At 39.5% G+C, this 17,559-nt stretch overlaps 4 protein-coding genes across 4 annotated transcripts; 2 read left to right on the forward strand and 2 right to left on the reverse strand.

The window, feature by feature from the left end:
• Nucleotides 1–458: 458 nt before the first annotated feature.
• GCK72_016483 (uncharacterized protein) lies at nucleotides 459–2,248 on the forward strand (the record flags this gene model as incomplete). Its single annotated transcript, XM_053731523.1, has 5 exons — nucleotides 459–893; nucleotides 1,127–1,220; nucleotides 1,263–1,362; nucleotides 1,409–1,650; nucleotides 1,887–2,248. 5 exons carry the CDS (start codon nucleotides 459–461, stop codon nucleotides 2,246–2,248), a joined length of 1,233 nt encoding a protein of 410 aa, XP_053580436.1.
• A 135-nt stretch (nucleotides 2,249–2,383) lies between these two features.
• Nucleotides 2,384–6,556, reverse strand: GCK72_016484 (uncharacterized protein; the record flags this gene model as incomplete). Its single annotated transcript, XM_053731524.1, has 8 exons — nucleotides 2,384–2,596; nucleotides 4,504–4,573; nucleotides 4,621–4,836; nucleotides 4,885–4,987; nucleotides 5,183–5,301; nucleotides 5,555–5,651; nucleotides 5,695–5,858; nucleotides 6,432–6,556. 8 exons carry the CDS (start codon nucleotides 6,554–6,556, stop codon nucleotides 2,384–2,386), a joined length of 1,107 nt encoding a protein of 368 aa, XP_053580437.1.
• Nucleotides 6,557–9,870: 3,314 nt separating this feature from the next.
• On the forward strand, nucleotides 9,871–15,065 carry GCK72_016485 (uncharacterized protein; the record flags this gene model as incomplete). The annotated part of the gene is made up of 12 exons (XM_053731525.1): nucleotides 9,871–10,004; nucleotides 10,048–10,177; nucleotides 10,264–10,336; nucleotides 10,862–10,945; nucleotides 11,165–11,354; nucleotides 11,406–11,661; nucleotides 12,116–12,268; nucleotides 12,325–12,495; nucleotides 12,952–13,361; nucleotides 13,404–13,513; nucleotides 13,941–14,488; nucleotides 14,952–15,065. 12 exons carry the CDS (start codon nucleotides 9,871–9,873, stop codon nucleotides 15,063–15,065), a joined length of 2,373 nt encoding a protein of 790 aa, XP_053580438.1.
• A 53-nt stretch (nucleotides 15,066–15,118) lies between these two features.
• GCK72_016486 (uncharacterized protein) lies at nucleotides 15,119–17,480 on the reverse strand (the record flags this gene model as incomplete). The annotated part of the gene is made up of 7 exons (XM_053731526.1): nucleotides 15,119–15,241; nucleotides 15,969–16,115; nucleotides 16,881–16,955; nucleotides 17,000–17,105; nucleotides 17,167–17,249; nucleotides 17,294–17,385; nucleotides 17,435–17,480. 7 exons carry the CDS (start codon nucleotides 17,478–17,480, stop codon nucleotides 15,119–15,121), a joined length of 672 nt encoding a protein of 223 aa, XP_053580439.1.
• Nucleotides 17,481–17,559: the final 79 nt, after the last annotated feature.

Here is a 17,559-nt window from a genome sequence, read left to right on the forward strand (position 1 = left end):
ACTTTTTCCTAGAACTTCCGTAACTTTAGAAACAAACTGGTTTCATATTTTGTGACTTTTTTCCATAAGCCTCTCCTATTCACTAAAAGTTTTACCATCGCCCCCTCTCAGGATTATCTTCATTCCATTTTGACCACTCTCTCCTTTACATGACCTCCTGTTATGTACACTTGTTTTTCATTTTTTCAAACATTTAAATTTCCGGTTTTACAATGTGCCAGGTCCTTCAATTTTCAGATTACATCTATTGATACTTGTAAATTTGCCATTGAGAAATTCTCTTCCTGTCTTTCCTTCCTCCACCCACTAACTGTCTCACTTTCTCAATTCCTTCCCCTAGTAACCAGTTTTGCCGTAAATCCTTTTCCCATTTACTTCAATATTCGTCTCGATTTCATTTTTGTTTTTAGTTACCAAGACTCCGCCCTTCTCTTATTTCAAGTATCTTACTTCAGAAAATGGCACCCAACGCTCCCAGTCCAATGGAAATTGAATCCATGAATGATGCTGCTATCGAACAAGTCCGTCAACAGGTCAGTGACATAATTGACCCGCGTTACGACACCAAATGGAATATGATTCGTTGGCTGCAATCCGTCGACTACAATATTCCAAAAACCGTCCATCTACTCAAGAAACATCTGAAATGGAGAAAAGATCGGAGACTCGATGAACCGGAGAGTCAATCTTTGCTTCAGTTCAGTGATGCACGCAGAAAACACGCACCGATTGATATTATTGGACCGCAGAGAGTTGAGGGAGGCGATCGACTTGTTGTTGTGGATCGAGCGGGACGGATTGATGTGGCTGGATTGATGAAAGCGGTGCAGCCAACCGAATACCTTCATGAGATGTTTCGGACTTTTGAGGAGATTCAGAGAAGACTAATGAAGGTTTGTACATATGCGAGTGTATTGAACGGTGTTAGGGCGTTAGGTCGCGGAAAAGCGCTCCGTCGCACAACGGCTGAGTGCCAAGGATCTTTACGTTTATTTGTAGAATCTTTCAAGATAAATCGATCAAAATAATTTCAACTACAAAAAACAAGTCCATAAGTTGTTCTATGTACTCCCAAAAATTTGGCACATTCTAATCATCCCAGCCTTCCAAATACAAGAATTTCCAGATGGAAGCAGAAACCGGCGTTCAATGCTACATGCACTACATCTTCGATCTGGAAGGTCTTCACTTTGACCCAACTTTGTTGGGAGTTGTGAACGGTAATCAAATAAATCTAGTCTTGTAATGCAATTTACTTGTAGGCCCCTTCCGTGTCTCTTGGCAATTGGTCGGTCAGCATTATAGGGAATTCATCGACAAATTCATTGTTATCAACTCACCAAGTTACATCAATGTGTTGTGGTTAGTCTAAAAAAAGTAAAACAACTTAAAAAATAAACAATTTCAGGTCCGCCTTGTCGCCCTTCATTCCAGAACAATCGAAACAGCGTATCGTATTTGCCGGGTCGAATTGGAAAGAGGAACTTTTGGATATTGTTGATAAAGAGTGTCTGCCAGAGAGATATGGAGGCACTATTCCAGATGATAAATGTCTACAAGCAGTTGGTCCAATTCCAAAGGCAATGTATTGGAAGTTGCCAGCGAGTTATCCAACAATGGAGCAGTTGCACAAGATTTCGGTTTCAGCTTGTAAGTTTCATTTTGGCTTGACTCCTTCGGCCGCATCAGTAAAGCGTGATTGTATCAGATGCGCTCCTTTGATGAGGTCCTGCAAATTCCGGGAAAAATGGGCGGAGTCTGTTTTGCAAAGCAAACTCCGCTTATTTTCCTCGGAAAATTTCTTCCACGGAATTTGCAGGGTCTCCCTTCGATAAGCCTATTCGACCTCCTGACACTGTTCGCCAAACCCCTCTATTTTTTTACAGCGAAACACCGAATGCTTGTCTACAAAGTTGATAAACCGGACACCGAACTACTCATGTACTCACACAACGAGAATGACATCACTATCACATTATACTACTCGAAAGACCGAAACTCATCTGAAAATGATCTGGAACTCGCCGTGGCACCCATTCCAAAATGTGGGCTTCCTGCGATGGACTTGTTCGATTACAACTGTGAATTTCCTGGTTATTACTTTGTGAAGTTAGCGAATGAGTCGTCGTGGTTGTTGCCGTCGGCTTATCGAATGATTGTGATTGAGAAGGAGAGTGGGAAGGAGTTGGAACCAATGAATTTGAATGAGAAATGGATTAAGAAGGGGCAAAAGTCAAAGAAGAAGTAAAGAAGTGTTGAATATTTTAATTTTTGGCTTTGTGTGTAAATATTTGTGTGTATTTTTGAAAAAAACTTCGTTTTGCAAGATAAAGAAACATGTAATTAGTATGCATTAATCAATTGATAATCAATATCACAAATATCACAAAAAGATCTCGTGTTCACTATTATTCCATGAAGAACTCCTCTGTTGCTTCTTTTTTGACTTCTCCATTGCCTGTTTTGTCAGGTTCTTTTGAAATTGATCGAAATACACTTTCGATTCGACGTTCTTATCCGAATAGCTCATTTCTTCACCAAATGTTGTGCGAAGGTCGAGATGATCAAAGTTTGATGGAGGGGAGATCAGGTGCCACTGGAAAATATAGACATGTTATTTGGACAGAAAATAATGTTTGAACTTTTTTCACTATATTTATATTTGTAAAAATCACAGCACGGGGCTAAGCTCGGAAAGTTGCAAAACGGTAGGCACGGGGCCAAAAAAGACTTGGCTGATTGGCCAGGATCTTTACGTTTATTTGTAGTATACAGGGTGGCTAATAAGTATACAACGCCACTAATTCTTGGATATTCGGCGGGAAAACGCTTGAATCAACAAAAAAGCGTTATTAATAGTTGGAATGTTCAAAATAGATTTAGTATACAAAAATAATTCGAAGTTGGATACTTTGCCTTTGATACAGGCCATCAGACGTAAGACGCCAAAATCGCCTGTGCGCCGCAGGTAGTCGACGTTGACTTCATCTCATATCTTCTGAAGGGCGGTCCTGAGAGCAACGGCCGTGTTGTAGGAGATTTCTGATAACTCGCTCTCCAAATATCACCATACGACAAAATCGATCGGATTGAGATCCGCCGACGAGGAAGGCCTAAAGTCGTTGTTCCAGCAGCCAGGAAAATGAGAGAGATGATGAATTTTGTTGATTTGGAACTGTGGGAGGTAGCCCAATCTTGTTGAAAAATGAAAAAGCGTCCAGTAGATTTTTGAGCTGTACAGAGGAACAAAACATCCTTCAAAACCAAGTTTTGGAAGACCCCGAGTTGATTTTCGCATTTTTTAAAATGAAAACTAACGAAGTTCTACCGTAAGATGTCACCGCGGCCCACGCCATCACAGTTTTAGAAAAAAGGTGGTCATGGGCCTGGTGACGTCAAGGGGACCTACTATCACCTTTTGATAACAAAAGTTTCTGCTTTTGACAGTTGGAAAAAGGTTCAATAATAAAATGTTTATCATAAGTCCAGATCACGCCCGATACGCGGCGCACAGGCGATTTTTGCGTCTTACGTCTGATGGCCTGTATCAAAGGCAAAGTATCCAACTTCGAATTCTTTTTGTATACTAAATCTATTTTGAACATTCCAACTATTAATAACGCTTTTTTGTTGATTCAAGCGTTTTCCCGCCGAATATCAAAGAATTAGTGGCGTTGTATACTTATTAGCCACCCTGTAATTCAATATAAACTACAACAACCACGCAAGGGAAAAATCCAATCTGTACGTTGCGGACCTCGCATTGCTGTGAACATTTTTTCAGACTATTTTCAATACTTTTTCTCAATTATATTCCTCAAAAATCAGTCGCAATTATTTAATTTTTCCTGCGGATGTTCTGATCAATTCCCCTTACCAAAACCGTCAAACCTAGGTTTAATAACTATGGTATAGTGTTTATCCTCCTAGTTCTAAATTGGGCGGTTTCGGTTCGCGAACAGTTTTTTGGGCAGTATTAAGTTTCCCTTCCCCCGTCATTCTGCTCCCTGACCAAAAACAATACAAACTCTTAATCCATCCAGTAACCTCTAATGACGTAATCTGTCTACTGATTGGCATCTTTCCAAATACATATATTTTCCCGGAAGTACTCCTTCCTCGAGTCTTCAATTCCAAAAAATATAGAGTATAATCTCTCTTGCGTAAGTGGAGCTAATTTTCTTTTGAACTAGGCCAATTCAAGTACAACATGTGTGTGCACTTCCGTTTTTTGACATGTCTCTAGTTTGTACTAGGCCAAAGCTTATTAGGAAAGGCTATGGAGTCAGTGTGGTGTTCGAGAAAAACAAGGTGAAAGTTTGGATCGCTGGCAAGTATTACCCTCAAGACATGTGAAAAATTACAAAATTTGACCTCGTTTTTCTCGAATACCAGACCTCGAGGCCAATAACTGAATATATATTTGAAATCAGCGCGATTTCCCAGAATTCCACGGTCCCTCTGTGACCTTCCTTAGTAAAGCGTTACAGCTACACAACTCACCAGCCGTATCGTTTCTCGTGTCCATTCAGGTGTGTAGATTATCACTACTATCGGTGTTACAGCGGCATATCTAAAACTCAACTTTTGTTTTCTGAAAAAACTTCGAAAAAAGCTCACATGGTGCACAAAATATTGAAGGACACATTGGCCATTATAATCAATTTCTCATTCCTTGAAACATATTCCAGAATGAGAATTGAGACACAAGCCACGTTAAAGAACAGGATTGACCCCTGGATTCGAGAGAGCCATTGGCATGTTTTGATGTTTTCGGACACTTGAAACCGCTCGCTGAGAGAGTAGAGACCGTGATGTTCCAGAGTTGAGTAAGAGCTGAAAACAGATATTTGTGAACGGGAATCATGTGTGAATAGTGCATACTTATGAAGACGGATGTTACATCTTGTCACAATAATTAGAAGGAGGGATCCGCCGATGTTTAGGACGATGAGGAGGATGCAGTGGGCGTAAATTGGGAACCAGTCTGGAATGAGTTGAATAAGCTGAAAGATAAAAAAATGAGGGTTCTGAATCTGTGTTCAGAGTTTTTCTTGGATTAGAATGAGTCAAGATAAAGATATAAGGTTTTGAAAATATCACTCGACGCATTTTGACACCTCACGAAGTTCAAGCACAGATTCAGAATCCCCAGTCATAATAATTTTAAAAAAAAACTCACTCCTAATATAAGCCACCGCAGAAAGGACACAAACTGGCATCATGATGGATATCAGAATCAGCGGAATCCAAAAGTTACGGTCAGTTTCATAGGTGCCGGATAAGCAAGTGGCAAAGCATCTGGAAGAAAGCTATTTTTATAAGAAGAGATTTTCCAATTCGCTGAGTATCGGCTTCCAGTTGTCAACAATGATACGCAGCTGACAAACATAAAAATCTTGTCCGAGAGAACTACACGGCCGCGTGGAAAAACTCTTCCACCTAGGCTCTTTTTGAGTCAGGAAACCCGGGAATTGTGGCGTTTAGAGCAATTTTTAGCATAATATACTCCAATGATTAAGATTTTTGCAGTAGAACACTTTTGCTTCTTTACCTCTCAAAAACTAAAAACGGGAGCATATTGAACGCCACAAATAGGCATATCGTTCTTGTGTAGTTTGCAGTATACAGTAGACTGTGGAATGTTGATTCTGAAAAAATATTCGTCTTGTCGAGGCAGACTCATTTACTCACCGTCTATCGACTCAGAGCCATTGAATTGAAAATAGACAAGAAAAAGTCTTGATATCATTGAGAAGAAATATTGTCCGCCGTAGAGAAGAAGGAGGATATGTAGGTTACTGTGCATGGCACGGAAGCGGAGAAGGAGGTAGAAGGTGTAGAGGTACTCGATAAAACTGGAATATAAGGCATGGGTGGACGGATTGAAACCGATCGTTTTACAACCATCAGGTTTGTAACAAGGATGTACAGTACCATGCAAAGATATACTAATTTTGGCCATTTTCAGTTGAAAATGACCAATGGGTGTTGCAGAACGAAGATAGAGCTTTATTTTTGTAGTTGACAAGTTTATTGTGCGGACACTCCCTAGAGAGTTACGTATCGACAGAGGCATTTCTCCCTCAAATCGTCGCATTTCACTGCAAAATAGAGTGATTTTTGAGCTATCCCTTCAAAATGACCATATATCTCTAGGGAGTCTCGGTATGAAAAAGTTGTCAACTACAAAAATGAAGTTCTATCTTTGTTCTGTATGATCCATTAAAATCTACTTTATGGGACAATCAGTATTACCATTACGCCATCTCAAAGTTAGACGATTTCAACAGAAAAAGGTCAAATTGTATATCTTACTGCACGGTACTCTACGTATCAGAACCTACAAAAGTTTGAGCCGCCCGAATTAGAATTGGTAGTACAGAAAAAAAACCGTGAGTTCTGATATGTACTAGTTTTAAAGCACTTACTTTGTGAATAGCATGAACACTTCAAACGAATAAAAAAACTGAATCGGTAGCCTCCAACCGATGTGATCCACCACTGACCCGTTGATAAATGTCAAAAATCGATAATTTGTGGAGGAGTCCATCATTTCTGAAAGCAGACAAAAGAAAGATTCTAGACGAACACGAGGGCATTTAATTACAGAGTGAATCATATTTCTTGCTGCGATTCGAGAGAAAAAAAGAATTGCGGGTAACGTAACAAATAACCGGAAACCACAAGAAAACGCGTTTTTTTTTGAAAAAGAAAAAAATCTGAACAGAAAGTTAGAGTCCGTAGAGATATACACATAATAGCCGGTGAAGACCGACTTTCGGCCAAAATAATGAGAGCAAAAGCACAGAGATACATTTCTCTCTTTTCTCAGATATTATATGCCTAGTGTACTTTGAGGTTTCCTCTAGACGTTTTATTCGAATTATATTATGCATGGGCAAGTTCATCGGGTCCGAGGGAGGAGCGAACTTTTGATATTTTTTTTGCGGACGTGTGAGAATATGGAATGTTTCATAGAAATGCTATTGAAAAAGGTTTATTGAGAAGATGAGGACATGGAAAGTGAGCTCCAGTTGTAACGGAAAAGGAAAAAAAATTGAAAAATAGTGTGGGAGATGAAGAGACGCAGAGAAAACTTCAAATCAAGTTGTGGCCGAACTCATACTGTGTCGGAGTTCTTGGTCACCGTAATTTTTGACGTAATTTTAACGGATTTTCTGTTTTGGGCAATAAAAGTGACAGCCTAGAAATGCAAGATGGAAATTTAGGACATCACAGATCAATTTGCAAATTTCTCGAGTAAAACAGCAGAAAATGATATAATTTTTTTGGTTCTCTAAACGTTTTTTTGTCAAGAAAATCGTAACTGGTGGCCTAAGAACGCAAATCGTAAAAGTTAGGCCAGGTTACGAATTCACGGATTTTTTTAAACGATGATTATTTGTTGGAAATATTAAGAAAACGAGGACTTGAGCAAAAATCTTGTCCGAGAAAATCTCTTCCACGAAAGCTCCTTATGAGTGAGGAGAATGGAAACTGTGGCGTTTAAAGCGATTTTTTAAGCATATGCGTCAAAAATAAAAGTTTTTTTTAATTTCCTAAAGTAGCAGATTTGCATTAAGAAATATGATTTCCGTCCCCCTTTATGGTCAGAACCGGAAGGAATAATGAAAAAGAAGGAAATAAAAAGTCACAGAATACTAAAGTAAAGAAAATGTGTATTCAGAACGTGTCTCTTTTCCTTCTCCTTGAAACTGAAAACATTAGAGATGAGCCGGCGTGTTTATGCTAGCCGCCTGCTGCTCCCATAAAAAGAATGTGTTGATGTCATGATGTTAAATGGAAAGAAAAGGAGAGAAGAGTCAATGGAGAACTCCAAAAAAAAATGAATTGAGGTGGTTACGAAAAGAGGGGGAATGACGAGGAAGTCTGAGTACATAGGTCGAGTATTGGGGAGATGACGGATGAAGAAAGTACAGGTGAAATTTGAGAAAAGTTTGAGAGGGTATTTCTTGAGGGGGCGCTGGAAAAAAAATATGAAAACAAAACAAGAAATGAATGATCAGCGATGAGAACTTATCTGATTAAAAAAACTTGAGCGTCGGAGGCCAGAATTTGAAATTGGGGAGTTACATATGTGAATCTTCGATGTTTTAATTGAAAACTGAAATTGTGTAGATCGAATTGAGCACTTCATTTTAGTAGTTGACAACTTTTTGATAACTCTTCACGCTTTTGAGATACAAGTCTCAAAGGGGTAGGCTACTGAAAATCATTCGACTTTGAACCTCCACAACTTGGTGAAATGTGTTTAAACGTTTTTCAAGTTTTATGTCACCGTGTAGATCTAACCTGGATCTTTACTTTTCTAGTTGATACTTTTCTGATAGCTCTTCAACCTTTCGAGATACACGTCTCCAAAGATACGTAAATATTAAATCTAGCGGGGGAGGGAGCGCAGAGAAGTCAGACACTCTAGCTTCTCTGCACCCTCCTCCCGATTTTGTAGTTTCAGGACGGTAACATCGGAAGTACAGTACCGAGATATAATGTTTTTAGTTAAAAATGTGCAACTTTGAGACTGTGTCATAGTACATCTATTCAACCATTCCGCTTTCTCACAGTTCACACGAAATTGACGAAAAAAAAACACATCGTTTAGGATTCTGTTCGAAAAATGCATACTTTGTAGAATCTCAATCACAAATGCATTATCTTCTATTTTAAGATGTTGTTGGAACAGAAAAATGTCATTTTTCCCAGGATTTGTAACTATAGAACCTTGAGAACATCATTGAAATAACATTCTTCCAGACAAACGAAGGAGGAACTACCAAAAAACACATTTGGGAAATTCTGGAATGGTGGGAGATATGGTTGGGTAGACATTTCGGCAAAACGGTAAAAACTTAACCATAGGAAACGCTTGACGGGTCTCAACTGAATTCACAGAAGGATTTTGTTTTAGATTCGAAATCTACGGCCTCGAAAGTATCAGGGCGTTTGAAAGTGGACACTGTGAGGACATCCCTTGTAAGAAATATGTCACCTTTTTCTGATAAACAAAGACCTGAATTTTTCAAAAATCGGATAGGGAGCTCAGCAAGCCTCTGGCTGAACTACCAATGAGCAAAACCAATTTTAAGAAACACATTATCCGTGAAACAAGTTGAACATGTAGACAATGGCATTAGGGTCCAGTCGAAGACCAGGACAAAGTCATAGCTCTGAAATACCCCTATGTGCGCCAAGAGTCCCGGTTTTGCAGAACCATCGGATAAGCGGTGCAACCGGCAAAACAGTGTACAAGTTCTCAACGGTCCATGTATTGATCGAAGGGTTTGAAACAATGAAAGAAAAAAAAGTTATCCGGGTCTCGCCAGCCATGACCGAGGTACTGTAGGTGAAATGTGCGCGCCGTTCAAATAATCAGCGGCGGAGGGAAAATCATGTAGAATTTACCGATCATGAATAAAATAAGGAAAAAAATGACCAACTACTCCAATGTCTACAAAACCTCACAACTGCCCGTGTGACATTTCTCTTTGACCTGAAGACACCCTATTTGTTCTCCTTACTAACAACAATACCTTCCTTTCTATTATCCTCTCGATTTCATTATCTTCCAGATGTTTCTTCATTTTCTTCCATTTTTCCAATTCTCAAAGTGTGTTTACATCCTTAGACACTCTCTCTTCTGCCCTCTATCCAATTTTGTAATAAAATGTATTCACTGGCTCTCGCGCGCTCTTTTGTATTCGAAAAGACAATTTGAATCCGCTGTGTATAGATACAAAATTTCGCCGGAGCCCGAGAGCCAGTCAAGGCACTCTCAGAGTCAGAAGAGCCGATTCTTTCTTCTTTTCAGCAGAATTATTTTCTTATTTTTTGTTTGATTTCCAGAGAATGGGTATCAACGGCTCCAAGGTGTCCGATGGTAAGCAAGCGGAGCAAGTCATTGCTCAGACTATCTCGGAGCACAAGAACATTTATAAAATGGTGGATATGCATGGAGGTGGAGTGTTGATCAAGTTGGCGAGGTTAGTTTGTTCACTCTTAAATTATCGACTTTTCTAAAAACAGGAAATGCAAGGAAATAGATTGCTACGAAATGCTGGACGCTTATCTCGATCAGGAAGTTCGGAAATTTATGTATAACGGAGGGAAAGGAAAGTTGATGCCGGTGGCAGAGTTGGTGAAGGCGAGGAATAAGGTGAGCGACATTTTGTTCCATGCCACTGGAAAGTTTTTAAGGAACGGAACGCGAAGCTTGGCGCATTTTCGAGAAAGAAAGGAAAGGGTAAGAGTGGACCAAACATTCTGGATGAATTCGATCAAGGACAGGCGGAGATGGCGGGAGATTTGAAGAAAGGTTAGTTATAGGGAAATTCGAAAAAAAACGAAAGGTGAGGTAATAGCTCTCAAACGATAAAGCATGATTCCGGTGGGGCGTGGTTGATAGATTCAGAGAAATCTACTAGAGAAGAATCGGCTCGCACATTTCTGACTGCTTTTCATATCTGAATGGCTGATGGCCGATTTTTCTCACCAAATTTTGGGCCACGTATATGTGGAAATCGCGCTTTACCGGAATGCAAAAAATGTGATGGAATTCGGTGGAGCGCGTTTGCCAGAGCTTGAGGGGGTCAAAGGGTGCAAATAGTTTTATCAATAAACTATTAGGATCGCCGGTGGCCGAGGGATACCGGATGCAAAAGTTCGGCCACAGCTGTCTCCAATTCTAAATAAGAATTATGAAACTTTTTGGCGCTTAAAATTTGGTGGCCGAACTTTTTTCTCGGCCACAAAAGCCTTTTGTGCTTTTAAACTTTTAATCCCTGAACCAATTGTACAAGTCTGATCCCCCAAATCCCGTATCAAAAGATCATTTTTTCAGCATTGAAACTGCTCGATGGTGGCGGAAAAGGCGGGAAATCAGAGTCAAAGTATAGGGAGATGGTGTGGAGTGTCGATGATAGAGGTAAGTGTGAATTTACGGTCGTAAATCGACAAGGAGTTTAGGCTCGATGGGAGAGAATCTTCTGGCGATTTGTCTTTTGCAAGGAGGGGTTTTGCACAATTTGATAGCTCGGAAACTCATTCAGTTCTTTCCGAAACTTATTAATGATATTTGTACTTCGGAGGAATATTACGGTGAGTGATCTACTACAATAGAGCGCACTTACACACTCTCTTACAGGTCTATCCCCTCTCCACCTCGCCATCGTCAACCAGGACGCTCAATTCACGTCTCTCCTGATCCGTCTGGGCGCTGACTTGAATCAGAGATGTTATGGAGCATTCTTCTGTGCAGACGATCAGAAAGCGAGCCGGACGGATAGTTTGGAGCACGAATTTGTAGAGCTCTCGAAGAATACAAATTATACGGGGTATGTCTAGGAGGAGGAGAGATTTGTTAAATGGAGCGTGAAATTTTTTAGAACAATGTACTTTGGGGAGTACCCGTTACACTTTGCTGTCTGCTTGGGACATCATGACTTGTTCCGCATGCTTCTTGCCAAAAAAGCGAATTTGAATGCACAGGACACCAACGGGAATACTGCATTGCATTTGTGTGTGATACATGATAAAATGGATATGCTGGATGCTGTTCTGGATGCGGGGGGCAATCCGAGATTGGCGAATAAACAGAACTTGACTGCGTTGACGCTGGCGGCTAGGTTGGCGAAGAAAACGGTATGTGAAGGAAAGGAATTTTGCCAAGATGTAGATCAAGTCAAGAACTTTATTTTTGTAGTTCACAACTTTTTGATAGCTTTGCAGCATTTTGAGTTATGCACATTCAAAGTTGAGCAACTGAAAGCGTGAGTGAGCGCAGAGAAGCCAGAGAGTCTAGCTTCTCTGCGTCTCTCTATTTCTTTTATATAACTCTGAAATTTTGTAGCAATAGAAAACACGGATTGGCCAACATATTTGTAGTTTTCAACTTTTTGATTGCTCCTCACGTTTTTGAGATATAGCGGTTTGGAGTTGACGGCTGGAATTGAAGAGCGAAGGGAATCTCTGACCAGTTATCTTTAAAGGCGCATATCTCGAAATCTAGAAGAGCTATCAAAAAGTTGTCAACTACAAAAATATAGTGAGAGACTTGCTTTATAACATATCCAAAATCTGCTCCTTCTTTTTTCAGATGTTCAACAAGATCCTTCAACTCGAATGTGAGAAAGTTTGGACGTATGGAGCCTCCCAATGCGTCGCTATCCCCCTCACAAAAATCGATACAATCGATGAAGTGACTGGCGAAATGAATGATACCAGTGCGCTGTCTCTAGTGGTTTATGGAGTAAGATACTTAATTTATGACACCTTCTGAAACTGTGCTGAGGGTTTCTGTTTCAGGAATCCACTCAACACTTGGAACTAATGGACGGGTTGATAGAGCAGATTCTGGATGAGAAGTGGAAGGCGTATGGGCGGGCGTTGTGGTTGAGATCTTTGCTGGGATTCATTTTCTTTTATTGTTGTTTTGTATCGGCCTATATGCTTAGGCCTTCCTCGGCGACAACGGAGGTAAGTGGAATTACCTGGCTGACCGTTCGTTCAAAGTTCGTCAGTGGGTGTCTTTCGAACTACGACGCCATTAAAGGAAACTGATGAAATTAGGTAAAGAAAATATAGAGAATCATATTTGTAGTTGACCATTTTTTGATTGGTGCCCTAGCTTTTGAGATATAGCTCTTAGAAACTGGTGGCCTAGGATCCGACATGGGAAGTTAGGTCACCAATATAATTCAATCGATAGAAAATGTTTTGCTGATCATTATTGTTGTTGACCACTTTCTTCTATCTCTTAACGTTACCGAGTTATACCCCAAGAACTTCCGTGGCCTAGGATCCGACAAATTTTGGGAGTTAGGCCACCACTCCAAATTAGGCCGATATGGGTAACAAAATTTTGGAAATTTTATGGAAAGTTCGATATTTTAGGTTTCAGAGCTCTTAGTAACATTAATAGCCTAGTTTTAGCACATCACCCGAGGACGAATCAACGACGATGGCGAGACCGAGTCGACCAACTCCACCAACTACCTACAATGGCACCCAATCGACACTCAATGCCACCTGATGTATTATTCGGAGTGGCCGTGGTACCACGGATGGTTCCGACTCGTTTGTGAAGTTATGACACTTGTCGTCATGCTCTTCCAGATTCTTTTCGATCTAGGAGATATCCGCCGGATTGGATTCCAGAAATGGTTCAATTTCCTGAAAGCGTTCCCTGCTAAACTTATGTTCAAAGGAGCCTTCTTGTTTATTCTGATCTCAATACCCTGCCGATTCGCTTGCTCGTTTCACGAAGTTTTTCTGACTATTGATAACACTATGGCGATTATTAGTGTACTTCTTGTGACTCAACACTTTTTGTATTATATGAGGTAGGTTTGCAGTAGAGCGCACTTACTAAAATAAGGATTCAGAGCTATCCCATTTGTCGGACCATTTGTCTTGATGGTTTACACTATCATCGCAACGGATCTAGTGAGATTTGCTATGATTTATTCGATTTTTTTGGTCGGATTTTCGCAGTGTAAGTTTCTTTATTGCAGATTCCGATACGATACTAAAATTCTAAAAAAAAACTTATATCATAGACGCATATGCGAAAAATCGCAATTTCCGTTCTTCTGCTTAGGTGGAAGAGTTTTCCCGCGCGGCCGTGTAGTCCTCTGGGACAAGATTTTTGATGAATTCCTTGTTTTCTCACTTTTTCTAACAAATTTACTGTTTTTTTCGATACAAATGTTCGAAAAAGTGAAGAAACGAGGAATTGAGCAAAAGATCTTGTCCGAGAGGACTACACGGACGCGCGGAAAAACTCTTCCACCAAAGCGAGCCGAGCGATTTTTAGCATATGTTCCAATGATAAAAGTTTTTTTCTAGAATTTTCTGAAGTATCGAAATCTGCAATGCTCAGAAGCATGTAAGTCCGCTCTAAATAATAATTTCTTATTCAGCGTTCTACCTAATTTTTACATCATGTGAACGGGAATCGACACTTATCAAAAAGACGGATCCAAATGGTTCGGAATTCAACAATATCATGGAGAATCCTATCGACGCTCTGCTCCGAACTTTCATCATGACAATTGGCGAGTTCTCAGTACTCTACAGAGAAATGGCGGCTTGTGACAACTTTTGGATGAAATGGATCGGAAAAGTGATCTTTTTGATCTTTGAAACTTTCGTCTCCATTCTCCAATTCAATTTGCTGATTGCCATGATGACACGGACCTACGAGACTATCTTCCTAACCCGGAAAGAGTGGAAACGTCAATGGGCTCAAGTCATTCTGATGCTTGAGATGGGTCTGACACCGGAAAGTCGGAAAATGCATCTGCTGAGATACACGAGACCCACCGGGATCAATAAGAGGGTCAGAAGTTATGTGGTGGTGACGAAAGGGGATGGTGAGAAGACTGAAAATGAGGAATTGGCGGCGAGAGAGGCGAAAGAGGAGCAGAAGAGAGAGGAGAGGAAGCAACTGCTGAGGAAGAAGCAGAGGGTAATTGACTTTTTTAAAAATTTCAGATTATGATACTTCAGAAAATTCTAAGAAACTTTCATCAACGGAGCATATGCTAAAAATCGCTTTAAACGACACAATTCCAGTTCTCCTGAGCCTTCATGGAAGAGTTTTCCCACGCGTGTTTTGTAGTCCTCTCGGACAAAATTATTTCTCAATTCTTTGTTTCCTCGTTTTTTTCAACAATTTTCTGTATATTTTCAAATTATATCGCAAAAAAAGCGGAGAAACGAGGAATTGAGAAATAATGTTTTCCGAGAAGACTATTTACACGAGCGCTCGGAAAATCTCTTCCACGAAGGCTCCTTTTGAGTCAGGATAAGGGGAATTGAGACGTTTAGAGCGATTTTTAGAATACGCTCTAATGATGATAGTTACTTAGAAATTTCTGAAGTATTATAGTCTGAATTAAAAAGATTTGACTAAATTTCTAATTTTTTAGGAGCACGAAATAAAGGCGAAAGCATTGGCTTTGATGAGCGCTAAGCTCAAAACGGAAGTCAAAAAGCGGCGGATTCTCCGGCAACAAACTGTTGATGCCAACTCGAAACTTTAATTTATTTATTTTTTCTACTTTATTTTACAATATTTTTTTAAAAACATGGCACATTATATTTTTCCCTGAATAAATCGATCCGCATCACTGTGACCCATGTCATAATACTCTTTCAGAATGTGTCGATTCGGGGGGAATAGGGCACGGGCGCCGCGGAGAAGGTTTCGTCGGGATGCCTGGAAATTGGGTTCGGGTTTCAGTACAAAAATTTGAATTTTTCGAAATTTTTTGATTTTTTCGCAAAAATTTCGAATTTTCAACTGTGTCTTCAACTATCGATAAAAACTCAAGCGTACATAGGATTTTTGATTATTTTTAATAAAAATTTAGAAAATATTTGAGAAAAAATTGTGCACTTTTTTGACTCCGGGGTGGATTTTTGTATTTTTAGATCGAGAATTGTTGAAAAATCCACGAATTTGTATTTCTAGTATTTTGGTAATAAAATTTGTAAATTTTGCAAATCTTTATGCTTCTGTGAGCTTAGAAAATAAGTTTTTTCGTTTTTTGAGCTTTTTTGATTGAAAATTTCTCAATTTCTGACTTTTCTCGTTGAAAAAACGGTGATTTTTACGAATTTTTCGAGTATCGCAAGCCTTTTTCTACTTTTTCCACGAGAAAACCTAATTAAATTCACAATTTTGCTTAAAAAATTCGGTTTTTCGCTTCAAAACTCCTTCTTCAGTTAAAAGGCGCATTGAATTACTCAAACAAGATATCTCGCCACGAAGAACTCTCTACAGTAGTCAAACTGCAAAAACCGCGAGACGCCACGTGAAAAATAACTCTGTGCGCCTTTAAAATGCATTTTTATTCGAAAACTTTGTAAATATTTTCTCTGATTTTTTTCAAATTTTTCACATTTTAAAACTTCAAAATCTCGAAAAAAAAATGAATCTAAACCTTGAAAGTCTGTTTTCCCAACACCACATTCCACGTCGACGGATCCTCCGGACAAATATCGGCAAGACTTGAAAACGGAGAGCACGTGATAGTTTTTACATCTTCGAAAACTGGCAAGTTATTCGTCATTCCACCGTCGATATATTGCTTAAATTCCGAATTTTATCGACTTTTTCCACTAGAAAAACTCAAAAACCTCTTCATTTATCACTGGAGGCACACCTCGATAACCCATTGAATACATTGGAATGTAGCAGCTGGCTAGTAGGCAAGATATCAAATGTTCCCGACTGTCGAACCGGTTTACTATGAAATTTTCCCAGTTCTGAAACGCACAGGCTCCCAAGCTTCCAATACGCCAAGCAATGCCAGAAAAAGACGCGTCAATCAAGTAGCTGGCGCAAATTCGGACGATTTTTCGAAAATTTTAGGCTTTTTCGATCTTTTGTTCTGTTACATTTCACGGATTGTTTTTGTTAGAAAGACATTCCTTAGACTGAGAGACGTTCAAAAAGTGTAAAAACTTTAATTTTGGTGGAGTAAATAAAAAGATACGGCCGTTTTCACAGTGAAATTCATGAAACTTTAAAAGTATAGAACTCCTCCTACGCTGAATAAAAATTCAACTTTTTGTGCTTAATAGACTCGAAAAACACTAACTTAAAAAAGTTCGGGAATTGTTTTTGGAAAAATTGTCACAGAAACTTTAAATTACCAAAAAACTGCATTTCAAGCCAAAAAATGGGGTCTAAAATTTGAATTCGCGCCGAAATTGCGAAATGCGTCAACAAAAATCGGCAAGTGCGCAAACAAAAACACGCGAAACGCGCAACACCGCACCTTGCTTTATCGGAAGCGGGGGAGCCTGTGAAACGAAATTTCTGATTTTTTGCTAGTTTTCATCTTATTTACTTTGTACTTGGTGATTGACACGTGTAGCTTTCCTTGAGCTTTCTCGATGTCTTTCGGAAGAAAATCATCGATTATCTGGAATTTTTTCAGTTTTTTCAAGCAATTTTTCTTATTTGTACCCTGACTAGCTGGTCATTCAGATAATAACCGGGAGTCATCGCACCAAACGGTCGAGAATGTACTTGATCGGCCATTGAGTACAAAGTTTCGATTCCAGCATCAAGTCTGAATTTTCCGCTATGATTTCTCTGAATTTGACCAAAAAAAATTAGCAAAAATCGCTTACTTTTCCGGCGCCAAAACTAGAATCGCGGCAACTAAACTTCCGGCAGACGCTCCAGCGATTCGATCGACTTTTTTCCGAATTATCTGTCAAATTTCACTATTTTTAGATTTCTTTTCTAGTTTATTACTTCTTCCTCCTTCATCAATCGACTCGCCGCACCGAAATTGTAAGCTCCAAGGAATCCACATCCGCTAAATGACAACGCTAGCTTAGAAACATCTGAATTTTGTCAATTTGAATATTTTATCCTCATTTTATCAATCTAAACCTTTCAATTCTTTGAATTTATTGTGTAAAACCGCTGAAATCCTCATTAATTTCTAGAAATCATCGAAATTTAATTAAATTTCGACGAAAAATAGTGAAGTCAGCAAGTGCGCCCCATTGCACTCC

Source organism: Caenorhabditis remanei, chromosome V, assembly GCF_010183535.1.
Source record: "Caenorhabditis remanei strain PX506 chromosome V, whole genome shotgun sequence".
Classification (NCBI taxonomy): domain Eukaryota; kingdom Metazoa; phylum Nematoda; class Chromadorea; order Rhabditida; family Rhabditidae; genus Caenorhabditis; species Caenorhabditis remanei.